This window comes from Chelonia mydas, chromosome 3, assembly GCF_015237465.2.
Source record: "Chelonia mydas isolate rCheMyd1 chromosome 3, rCheMyd1.pri.v2, whole genome shotgun sequence".
Classification (NCBI taxonomy): domain Eukaryota; kingdom Metazoa; phylum Chordata; order Testudines; family Cheloniidae; genus Chelonia; species Chelonia mydas.
In genome coordinates, this window is record NC_057851.1 from 142,726,713 (window position 1) to 142,739,636 (window position 12,924).

General features: G+C 47.5%; 1 protein-coding gene across 10 annotated transcripts in view; it reads left to right on the forward strand.

The window, feature by feature from the left end:
- Positions 1–7,460, forward strand: part of LTBP1 (latent transforming growth factor beta binding protein 1) — a 361,660-nt gene extending 354,200 nt beyond the window's left edge. For all 10 annotated transcript variants that reach the window (XM_037895450.2, XM_027833839.3, XM_043543429.1 and 7 more), the window contains one exon: positions 6,433–7,460. In XM_037895450.2, coding sequence (XP_037751378.1) covers positions 6,433–6,602 — 170 coding nt within the window. In that variant the 3' untranslated portion in view covers positions 6,603–7,460. The remainder of the gene's footprint in view (positions 1–6,432) is intronic.
- Positions 7,461–12,924: the final 5,464 nt, after the last annotated feature.

Sequence of the window (12,924 nt, forward strand, 5' to 3'; positions counted from 1 at the left end):
TGAATTGAGAGCACCGGAGACTGACATACTCTTATTACCTGCAGTACACGTGCAACTCTAGTAGCAGCACCGTAAGCTTCTTTACGCTGCTCTGCCCTAACAGACTATGTCTTCGCTGCCAAAAAAAAGGTGTGGTTTTGCAATGAGATAACTAACGTATATTAGCTATATCTGTAAAATGCTAGTGAAGGCAAAGGGTCTGTGTTTGTTACTGCAAAGTAGCTAGCTGAGGTCAACCACAGGTGGGGGGGGATACGGTTGATCTTGTCTAACTGCATTGCAGTAAAAACTACTTGCACCATGTCTCCAATAGGATTTTACAGCAAGATAGTAATACGCATTCATTATCTCTCTGTAAAACAAACCAAAAAAACCAACCTCCTTTGCGGGCAATGAAGGCATAGGCCTACTGCATCTCAGTCCAGTGCTATAGAGACTTGCTGGAGGAGTGAGGGGAGATTTCTCTTCACAACTATTAGTCACTGGCCTCTCTGCTAAGACTGCCAACTAGTGCTAGTTGTATTTCTTTTCTTTTTTTTAATATGGTTGCGTAAGAATTGTATTACACCGGAACTGAGATCAACAATTCATTTCACGTAGACAACTGAACAGTCACCAGATGGCACTTTATGAGCAGGCTTCAAAGGATTAGTTCTTCCTCAAGTGAAGGTCCCTATTGTATTCCACTGTGGGTTACGCATGCACACTTGGAGTTGGAGAATTTGAAAGTAGTGTCCCATTGATCCATGCATGTGCCCTGACTTGCCTTGTGCTTCCATCCGAGGTGATAAAGGGCAGAGTAGAATAACCACGTCACCAATTGCTTCTCACTGCCGCATAGTCTGGTTCGGAACCTTCAGTGCCTTTGTCTCTGTTCAAATAATTACAATTGTAAATGGTTGTATCAGTTTTAGCCGTACTTTTTCAAATTTTATTTGTTTCCTAGTTTAAGTAGTTACTAGTTTTAACAGTTAGATTAGAATAGACTTTGGAGATTTTCACCCTCTGTCCTCCTACCTGGTACTCCTGTTCAAGTACTGGACTATGCCTAGAACTCTGGGCTTCAAACTCTATGCCTCTTGTTCACCATCCTTCTCAGTCACCAGCAACCACCAACGCTGCTTCTACTGCCTGGGAGAAACTCACATCCTGGCTAAGTGCAGAATTTGCCAGTCCTTCCCCAGCCATATCTCAGAAGGCCGAGTACTTGTTCCCTGGAAGTATGTCATGGAGATGGCCCTGAGACCTCATTCGGACCCAGGGCAGGGAATCCTATGTCAGCCTGATTCAGTGAGGAGTGTGCCACATGCTCCTGTGCCAGCAGAACCACCCCCACCAACCCCTGGTGAGGCCTAGTCGGAAGATTAGGAAGCACACCCCTAAGTCTTCCTCCAAGTCCAAGGAACCGAAACATTCCCTCCACCAGCTTGGCCCACGGGGATGTAGCACGTTCTAAGTCCCACAGGCACGAGAAGAAGACCCATAAACAAGGGGATTTAATGGTTCCTTCCAGGCAGCAAAGCATTGGTACCGCCATCTCCAGCACCTCACAAGACGCAAGACCCTCCCACACCAGGAAGACTTCAGCAACGGTACTGGCAACCGGAAAAAAGAGAGTACTCCCTACACCAGGGAGATCCAGATCCATGGCTGCACCCCAAGATGTCTTTGCCTTACCGAATCCACAGTCTCCTCCTCCATAAGGTCCCTCCACTTCCAGAGAACTCATATCTCCGTCACAGGATATGCCTACAATACTGGGTCTATCACCCTCTTCGCATGTGTTATACACCACTCCATTGGCTCTGATGGTACTACCATTGGAACCGGAATCCACCTTTTCCTGTTCCAGTGAATCAGAACGGGGGAAAGAACCGCCTCTGCCATACTGTTTCTGTCCAACATCACAGAGTCCAACACACTCATGGAACTACCTCCTAACCCTTCCCAGAGCCACTGTTGATCCTGCTTCATTGGCCATATTGGGGGCCTTGGGCACAGCATCCTCCTTCGGAGCCTGTCTAGTCCACGAGAGGGTCATCACTAGCTTCCTGCTTCCCCCTCTCCCCCACAAGGGATCCATCAAGCATGCCCATGAATCTGATAGCAGAGGAAGAATTTTATTCCCCAGATCCAGCGGTCCAATCCAAGCTGGCTAGATTCCCATCCTCATAGCTGGACATAACTGTGACTGTGTCATCTCCTTCCCCAGTGGATGACTTCAAACAATTTCAAGACCTTTTATGGAGAGTTGCATGGAAACTCCAAATCCGGTTGGAAGAAATCCAAGACTCACAGCATAAGCTTCTGGACATTCTTCACACTTTGGGACTGACAAGAACAGTACTGCTGATTGACGAAGCCATACTGGAGCCATCCAGAACAGCATGGCACACCCCTGCCACATCTACCACCCCCCCTAAAGGAGCGGAGAGACACTACTACATCCCAGCCAAAGGCTCAGAATTCCTCTTCTCTCACCCAGCTCCAAACTCACTGGTAGGTCAGGCTGCTATGAAGAGGTCTAAACAACAACACCTTTGATCCACATCTGTGGACATGGAAGGGAAGCATTTAGATATCCTGGGGGAAAAGAAAAGTCTTCTCTTTTTCCAGTTTACAATTCAAGATAGCCAATTATCAAGCATTGTTGGCTACATATGACTTCCTGAATTATGCTAAATTCAAGGAATTTGCTAATAGTCTCCCATAAGATTGTGCCTGCTTTCAGGCCCTGGTCGAGGAAGGGAAACTCTTAGCCAGAACTGCCCTCCAATCCACAGTGGACATGGCTGATACATACTCCAGGGCCATGGCTATGGCTATTGTGATGCATAGAGACTCTTAGCTTCATGCTTTTGGTTTTCCTACGGAGGTCCAGAACACAATTGAGGATCTCCCTTTTGACAAATCCCATCTCGTCAAACAGAAGACAGATGAATCTTTGTATATACTAAAAGATTCCAGGACCACCCTTCACGCACTGGGCATCTACACTCCTGCCACAAAATGAAAGTTCCACATTCCATTGTCCACACAGAGGTACAGGTCTCCACAGTTTTACCAGCAGAGACCCTATGAACTTCCACGCAAATGACAAAAAGTCCAAAGTTCTCACTGCCGTGGGCCCTCCTCTCAGGCTTCAACATCTCAAACCCAAACACAAGCCATGAGATATTTTTTACATGAGCTTAAGAACCACCACCCACTGAACCTAAGTATTTTCTGTAGTAGCAGCTCACATCAGGCATTATGGTCTCCTTGTTTTTCCATATCTCAACAACTGGCCCATAGCTGCCAGGAAGCCCACGACTTGACCTCTGTGTTACTCAGCCTCCTTTTTTCACAGGGAGTCAGCGTCAACTGTACTCACCGGGCTGTCACTCTATGAACCTCCTGCTGACAGTCCCAGCCAAGGTACTGTCATCCTTTCTATGATGGACAGACTCACATCACATACGTGTGGGAGCCCTCTGTCTTCCTTCTTCCCCAGACAAAACTATCATTACTGATATGTCCCTGTTAGGTTAGAAGGCCCATATGGACATCTCGAGAATCCAGGATGCACATCAATCTCCTAGAACTTGGAGCAGTAAGGAAGGCATGTGAATTCTTTCTTCCACTCATTTGCTCTCATCATGTCCTGGTCGTGTCAAACACCACCACCCCTGGTTTCTCTATCAACAAACAAGAGAGAACGAAATCTGCCGCTGTATGTGCAGAAACAGTCAATAGCTGGAACTGGTGCATCAACAATCAGATCACCTATCCACAGCCTACCTTCCAGGAATGCAGAATGTGCCCGTGAACTCACTCAGCAGACACTTCGTGATCGACCACAAGTGGGAACTTCACAACAAAGTGCTATACAATATTTTAGCGCAATGGAGGAACCCAGCCGGAAACCTATTTGCTTCTCAGACAAACAGCAGGAGTGCCACTACAGCTCCAGAGGAGCCCTCAGTTACCTCTCTAGGGCGATGCTCTCCTTCTCTCCTGGTCAGACCAACTGAACTGTGCCTTCCCTCCACTACCACTCCTCCCTCAGGTGCTGCACAAAATCGACAGTCACCACAGTTCTTGACTGCACTTGCCGAGAGGATGAAAGGGCTCCCCGTCTCATCCCAGCATATTTCATCATGGATCACGTCCTGCATCAGAACATGCTACGGCCTAGCTGAAATTCCAGTCCCGCCATTAACAGCACACTCCACAAGAGCGCAGGCGTCATCTGCCACATTCCTTGCGCTGGTCCTTATCCAAGACATATGCAAGGCAGTAACGTGGTCTTCCATCCACACGTTTATGTTGCACTACGCCATCACCCAACAGGTGAGGGATGATGCAGCTTTCAGCCAGGCAGCATTGCAATCAGCAACTCAGTGAACTCCGACCCCTCCTCTGTCAAACCTGCTTGGGAGTCACCTATTGGATTGGACGTGAGCAATCACTCGAAGAAGAAAAGACAGTTACCTACATTTTGTAACTGTTGTTCTTCGAGATGTGTTGCTCATGTCCATTCCAAATCCCGCCCGCCTACCCTCTGTTGGAGTATTGGGGCAAGAAGGAACTGGGCAGGCAGTGGGTCGGCAGGGACCTATATACGCCGCCATAAAGGCATCACTCCAGGGGGCTCCACAGCTGACCCGACGGGTACCACTAGCGTAAAACCTTCCGACGATCGTGCACACGGCACGCACACACACCTACTGGAATGGACATGAGCAAACACTCAAAGAAGAACTCGAAGCTATGAGGCAGACCTGCCCTTTACAGTATTCCACAAGAATTAAGTCTCCTTAGGCCTACACCTGAAATTTTTACCAATCCATTCACTTACTTGTTTTCTTTCCAAAACCCGCACACATCTGCAGAAGAACATAGACTCCATTCCCTCAACATCCGACAAGCTTTGGCCTTTTACCTGCAAAGAACAAAAACAATCACGAAGTCCTTTAGGCTGCTTATTGCAGTAACAGAGAGAATCAGGTGACAGGCCATCTCCACCCAGAGAAACACCAAATAGATTTCCAGCTGCATTAAACTCTGCTACTAGCCGTTGAACCTGCTTACACACACACACACACACACACGTATGGGGTCACGCCATTAGAGCTCAGGCAATGACCATGACATCCCTTCAAGACGAGTCTTTCATAAACATATGTAGAGCAGCCATGTGGAGTTCTGTCCACATATTTGCAACACGCTACACCTTGGTGCAGGACTCAGTGGCGAATGCCTCCTTTGGCACGGCAGTGCTCCACATGATCCTTCCGTTGTCCTTCTTGCACCCTCCTCTAAATCAGATATTACTTGTCAGTCACCCACAGTGGAATACAATAGGGATCATGACTCAAAGATGAGGAGGAAGATACTTACCTGTACCTTGAAGTTCTTTGAGATGTGTGGTCTATCTGTATTCCACTTCCCGCCCTCTTTCCCCTCTGCTTCAGATCTGTCAAATTCACACTGGAGAAGGAAATGGAGATGCAGTCAGTCGGCCCCGCCCTTTATTGCCTCAGACAGAAACATAAAGCAAGTCAGGCACATGCATGGACCAATGGACATTACTTTCAAATTCTCTGACTTTGGGCACATGGTTCATGTGCATAATCCATAGGAGAATACAGATCAGGACCACACCTCAAAGAACCTCCTCATTTTTGTTGGTCAATGTCAATTTCACCATGCACATGGAAACTGACAACAAAAAAAATGTCCTTCGATGATAATCGAAATTTATAGATAGGCAAAGTAAGAAAAACGTTGCTTCGGAACTTATTAGAGTTTGACTGAAGGATATTTATTTTGTATATTTTGACATGCGATGTTGACAATTAGTTGTTTTAACAGTTATAAAACTTTAATTTTTTGAATCTGTGTCTACTGTCATTAAATGTCTGACTCCACCCAAAAAATTTCCTCTGATTGCAAAAATTCACAGATAAAAACGGAAATGTTTAAAATCCATAATTTTGTGCAAATGTGAAAATTTATATAGATAAAAATAGAAAAAAGCTTAAAATAAATATTATTAGCTGCTGAAATTAGAAAAAAATAAAAATCAAACTCTGCCAAACCTATTTAGAAGTGAGTATTAATAATAATTGTTTGTTAACAACCTGGACTGAATTCATACTAGTGATCTAGCAGTGAATTTAAACCATTACTGATTCCCTATAATATCCAATCCACTGTTTTCTTTTCCATTAAATGTGTATTCATTAAAAAGCTTTTGACCCTCCCTAATATAGTTCTGCCTAATCTGAAGTTAATACAGTTTTTCACTTTTTCATACATCTTCTACCATTGATGGATGATAGAAGTTAATTTAATGCATCCAGGGGAAATAGTCTTTGTGGAGGAAAGTGGCTACATTGACATGTTTAGTTATATTGTAGTTTTACCTACATGTTTTTATTTTTGCAGATGTGAACGAATGCAATGAATTGAACAGTAGGATGTCTCTCTGCAAGAACGCCAAGTGCATTAACACAGAGGGTTCGTACAAGTGTTTGTGTCTGCCAGGCTATGTACCTTCAGACAAGCCAAACTACTGCACACCACTGAACTCAGAAATAGACAGTGAACTGGAGTAGAGAAGAATCTACATAACCTAAGCCCATATACTCTGCACTGTATAAAGAAAAGGAAGAAATGTATTTAACTTGAGCTGAGGATGCACCTAATTTAGAGTGATGACTATATGGAAAACAGCATTAAAATGTGTTTTCTTGAAGGTGAAATGTGATGGGTTGATATTCATCAGCTTCACTGAAATGACAGACCAAATGGACACATTTCTCTATATGGAAGAAAATCAAGTATATAGTGTGTTCATAAGTACAACTCATTGGAAATGGGCAAAACAGTGCTGTTATTTTAAACAGAAGAGGGGGTGGTTGTTTTTGTTTTTACTATTGCTTGATTTAATTGGCATTTAAATAGCAGTGAAAATATTTTATTACTTTTTTCATTTTTTGATTGTGCAGTTCCTTTCCTACCGTTTCTCTTCAAAACTTTTTTCTGAACAGTGCAAATTCTTTTATACAGATTTTTAAGGCCATTTTATAAAAATTGTAACACAGGGTAATGCTCCTCCAGTTCTTTTCTGGACTGGAACATTGGTCACTGACTTTTTTAATTGCCAGTTGTCTGCCCTGTGGAGCAGGCACTGTTTGTTCTCAAATGTTTATACACCTTGGAGAAAAGTCCTCTGTACTCATTTTGTATTCTACATGGTCTTTTACTGCACTTAAAATCCTTAGAACCTTTCTTGCCAAGTTTCAAAGCTGCTAGTGGACAACCATTGGATTCCTTTTGTACATTAAAACAAAAGATTTGAGCTCATGTCTGTATTGTAATATGTAAATTGAACACAAAAGAGATCTTGTATGATTACCCTAACATATTAAAGCTGTATATTATAACTCAATAAAATCACTTTTTTCCTTTTTCTTTTTTTAGAAAAGAAGCTGTTTATTAATTGTAGATTATCTTATTTCTTTCATGGATGTAGTGATTTTTATTGGCATTTGTTTTTTCATGTTTTACAATGGAGTCAACAAAATTAGGGTACCGCTGTATATCTCACTAACCAATATTCTCATACACTATTGGATTTATTTTACACTAATGTAGTTTTAAGGATTCATCACGTTTTTTTCTTCTCTCATATTGCTTTATCAAGGCCAAGACTTTCATTGAAGGAGGTCAGACTAGGTGATCACGATGGTCCCTTCTGACCTTAAAGTCTATGAGTCTTTTGGAGGGTGCCTAAAGTTAGACTCCTACGGGGAGATTTTCAAACACAACTAAGGGAATTAGGCTGACTTGAAAGTTGACTTTTCATTGGTTTTGTGTTTCTAACTCCCTTGGGCACTTTGGAAAATATCCCCACTAAATCCTTAGTTAAGCACCTATGTAAGTGGCTTGATTTTCAAAAGCAACTGCCACTGAAGTCAATGTGACTACTGGCACAACTAAGAGCTGATAATGAGTACTGGTGGTACAGTCTAGACCCAAGTGGACTATGCTGGTAGAAGGGACCTATCAGGAGAAGTAGTATAATTACAGTATGTCCCTGTTATAACAGAGGCCACAAGCTCCATGTCCTTCATGCTAATCAGCTAGAGGAGAAAAATCTTCCTTCTTGTCCTAGTTGAAAATATATGGAAGTGGCATGAAGGATGGAGGAGTCCTGGAGCAATAGCACTCTGTCACAGTTCTCTATGTGGGTATCATTCTCTTCAGGCTGATGACGACAGTTCTGGGGTTATGTGTGGACAAAAGAAGAGCACAGAGGAGTAGAGAGAGAGAGAGAGAGAGAGAGAGAGAGGTTTAGCACAAGTGCAGAGAGAAGTAAGATTAAATTAATCAAAATGGACATAAAGGAGGGAAGAAAGACTACAAGAGAAGCTGAAAAAAAGACAAATGTCTTGAAGCAAAAAAGATATATAAAAAATATTAAAAGATTTTAAATAGGTAATGTAGTGGGTTGGTGGTGATTGCCCACCTCCCCTCTCCCAGTTCCATGGGAGGCCACTCTGCCTCACTACACCCCTATGTGTCACCCACCGTGGGGGAATTAGCAGGGCAACACACAGGGCTGGGGCTCTGGCCAGCAGCCAGGGCACAGCAACAAACAGGAGGCTCAAGCCCTTAGTCAGGGTGAGGCAAGAAGTCCTTAGGGCTCAGGCAGGGGTAGAGCACCTAAATACAGTCTAGGGGGCTCAGGCTGGATTCACAGAGTCTAGTGTCCTAGCTTGGCGGACTGTAGGATAATGCCGGCCTCCTGGCCTATGGAGCAGGAGTACTGCCACCACAGGAGTGGGGTGGCAAGAGGGACGCAGGCCCACTCAACTCCACTACATCCCAGTCCATGGCCTTAACAGTGGCAGAGTGGTCCACCACTGGGTCAGCGGGGATCCACCCGCAACACACTGACCTTGTACCAGGCCAGCTCTTAACCAGACTGTTGTCTAGTTTTCCTGGACTACTTCCTACCTCCTCAGGGTGTACCTGGATCAGTAGGGGGACCTCTGGTTGTCAGGGAGAAGACCCGCGGGAGTCCCGGCAACTCCTCCATGGCTTGGTCAGCAGGTGGCTCCGGCAGCTTTGGCCAGTCCTCAGCTTCGCAGGGGCCAGGGCAGTCTCCCAGCTCGGGAGCAGGCAGGAGGCACCTGGCTCCTTTGGCAGCTGCAGCACAACTGAGCTCCCAGACCTGCCTTTTATACTTCCTATCCCGCCCACTGACTTCCGGTGAGAGGGGTGAGCGCAGCCTAGCTCCGCCCACCAGGGCTCAGTCAGTGGTCCCTCCCCTCTGGGTCCATAGGAGGCCACTGCACCTCATTACAGGTAATCATAGAAATGTAGGAGTGGAAGAGACCTAGATAGGTCATCTACTCCAGTCCCTTGCACCCAAGGCAGGGTTAAGTATTATCTAGACCAGTGGAACCCAAACTTTTTAAACTCACGCCCCCCCAGAGGGGCTGCCCCACAGATTGAAGACCTCTGATCTAGACCATCTCTGACAGGTGTTTGTCTAACCTGATCTTAAAAACCTTCAATGACAAAGATTCCACAAGCTCCCTTAATAATTTTTTCCACTTCCTTACAGTAGGAAGTTTTTCCGAATGTCTAACCTAAACCTCCTTTCCTGCAATTTAAGCCCATTACTTCTTTCCCTGTCCTCAGTGGTAAAGGAGAACAATTATCACCTTCCTCTTTACAACAACCTTTTCCATACTTGAAGACTGTTATGTTCCTCTTCAGTCTTCTCTTTTCCAGACTAAACAAACCCAATTTTTTCAATCTTTCCTCGTATACCCTAGCTTGGGTCAAGTCCAGTACTGCCCCTATGAACTCTATCCTCAGGATGGGAGACAGAGTCAATTTCGCTTCATTTAGGACTAGACCCAGGCTCTCGAAGGTAGCTCTGATAAATGTGATCTGAATTTCCACCTGGGTCCTGGAGCGGCCTTTGATCAGCCAGTCATCGAGGTATGGAAACATCTGTACCTGGTGCCTCTGCAAGAACGTGGCGATGACTGCCATGCACTTGGTGAATACTCGAGGTGCTGCTGACAGACTGAACGGGAGGACTGTAAACTGGTAATGGGTACCGTTGACAACAAACCTGAGATACTTCGTGTGGGGCTGAGTGATTGTGATGTGAAAATAAGCTTCCTTCAAGTCAAGGGTGGCATACTCATCTCCTGGATCTAGTGAGGGGATGATGGAGGCCAAGGAGACCATGCGGAACGTGAGTTTCTTTACGAACTTGTTGAGCTCTCGCAGGTCCAGGATAGGCCTGAGGCCGCCTTTGGCTTTCGGTATAAGGAAATACCAGGAATAGAAACCCTCGCCCCTGTGTTCCAGAGGAACCTCCTCCACTGCCCCTAGCGATAAGAGCAACTGCACCTCCTGGATGAGGAGTTGCTTGTGAGATGGGTCCCTGAAGAGGGACGGGGAAGGGGGATGGAAGAGCGGGAAGGCACAGAATTGGATGGAGTATCCCCTTTCTACCGTGGGGAGCACCCAGTGGTCCGAAGTGATACGAGACCATGCATGGTAGAAAGGGGATAGTCGGCAGGAAAAGGTAAGGCAGGGTAGATCCAGTCTCTGATCTGGTGCGCCATCCTCAATTGCACCTTCAAAAGGCCACTTTAGGGCCAGAGGGCAGCTTGGGTTGGCCAGAGCCCTGGCCTGAGGATGGGTGTTGCCTCCTCCTGCTGCTCCTGTTCCTCCTCCGGGAACTCTCCTGATGGTTCTGCTGATGGAATCTCGGAGGAGGTTACAGTCAGAAGTGTCTCCGCTGTGTGGTGGGAGTGTGCAGCCCAACGACTTGAGGGTGGCTCATGAGTCTTTCAGGCTGTGCAGCCTCTTGTCTGTCTTTTCAGAAAAAAGAGTCACACCTTCAAAAGGGTGTCCAATGGGAGGAGCTCCGTAAATTTGGCCATTGCTGCACAGGCGTTATAAGAGTACCTGCTGACGATGGCCTGTTGGTTTGAGATACAGAGCTGCAGACCCCCTATGGAATAGACCTTTCTCCCAACAAGGTCTAGATGCTTAGCCTCCCTGTTTTTAGGGGAGGACCCTTGGAAGCCCCGTCTCTCATACTGGTTAGCAGCATCCACAACAAGAGAGTTGGGGGTGGGTGAGAGTATAAATGTTCGAACCCTCTCGAGAGCACAAAATAACACCTCTCATTACGCTTGGCAGTGGGCAGCAAGGAAGCTGGGGTCTGCCACAGGGTCTTGGTGGTGTCCACAATGGTTTTAATGAGTGGAAGGGCAATACTGGAAGGTCCTGAGGGGGTGAGGATGTCCACCATGGGATCAGCCTCCTTGACTACCTCCTCGGCCTTAATGCCCAGACCCTGCGCAGCCCTGCGCAGCAACTGGTGCAGCACCCTGTTGTCCTCAAACGCCGAGGCTACGGCTGTACCTGCCAATGCTTCATCAGGTGACGAAGAAGAGGAAGTGCTTATATGGAGCGGATGCTCCCTGCCATCCGCCCCCAGGGGGTTCCTAGACTTGCGGCAGCGTTGGTGCCAGTGGTGCGCTCGATGGTGCCGGGGCTGCAGATGCCAGATCAAGTGTTGGCACCGTCATCAGTACGATGGGAGGAACCGTCGAAGGAGCTGTTGCCGATCCGCTTGTCTCTGCCGACGAAGATGGAGGGTCTGTCGCTGCATCAGCGCCAGGGCCGTCAGTGCCTGTGCCGTAGTCGACATTGACAATGGTGCTGGCGTGGAAGTCGGGCGTGTCATCGGTGCCGAGGACATTGCCAAGGGCAGTGCCGAATCTGGTGCAGGAGTCGACGACGGTGCGCTGTCAGAGGTGTTGGTGCATAGGCAGGCGCCGACGGAAGATGCGTAGCCGATGGCGAGATAAAGGTAGTTGAGGTCACAGAAGACGCTGCAGAGCGGTGACCTTGGGTCTCTCCCTGTCCTTGGTGAAAGGCCCAGGGGTTCAGAAGGGCCACTGTGGTGGGTTCTGCCACTGCAGAGGCCATGCCTGGGGCTCCCGCCTGTCTCTCCTGGTCCTCAATCTGCAGCTCCTGCTCCTCCTGGAGCGATAGGAGTCGGACTCTAACTCCGAGGTCTCCAAGACTGAAAACCACTGAGGAGCCGAGCCCCAATGCCTTCAGTGTCGAGAGCCTGGGGAGCTAGGCTCTCTGCCCGAGTGGGCTGGGGAGGGAGAGCACCTGGACATCATAGCCAGCTTCCCTCTTGACTGCACTGAGGGGCAGGGTGGGTCCGCCAGCGCTGGAGGTTCTTCCCTCCTTGGGGATGAGAACAGCGCCATAAGCTGTAGCTGCTGTGTAGGGTCCAGCAACTGAGTGGGGCCCGGACTCAACTGCCTCTTCTGGGCAGGAGTTGACACGGCCCCAGTAGGGGATCCAGAGCTGTGGCCCACCTCGGGTCTCACTTCTTTGGATTGAGCCGGAGGTGAGCAGCTGTCTGACTTCTTTTTCTACTGAGGCACCAGCGAGTGGGATCGGTGCCTGCTCTCAGCTGGGCCTTGTGAGGTGCCGTGTCAGTGCTGAGCGTCCCAGGACGAGTCCTCTCTCAAGCTTGATGACGGTGCCGGGGTGCTCCTTGTTGAGGACGAAGCATTAGGGGCCGGGTCCCCTGAGTCTGGGTCTGAGTGGGGGCGTAGGGCTGCCTCCATGAGGATCACCTTAAGCCGCTGTTCCCTTTCCTTAAGAGTTCTAGGGCGGAACTCAAGGCAGATCTTACAGTGATCCTTTTGGTGGCCCTCCCCTAGGCACCGTAAACACGATGAGTGTGGATCACTCTTCGGCATGCATTTTGCGCAGGCCACACACTTTTTAAACCCTGGGGACCGTGGCATACCACGGCTCAGGGAAGGTGGGATGGGGGAGAAACCCACAACAATTCTGTACTAAGAACTC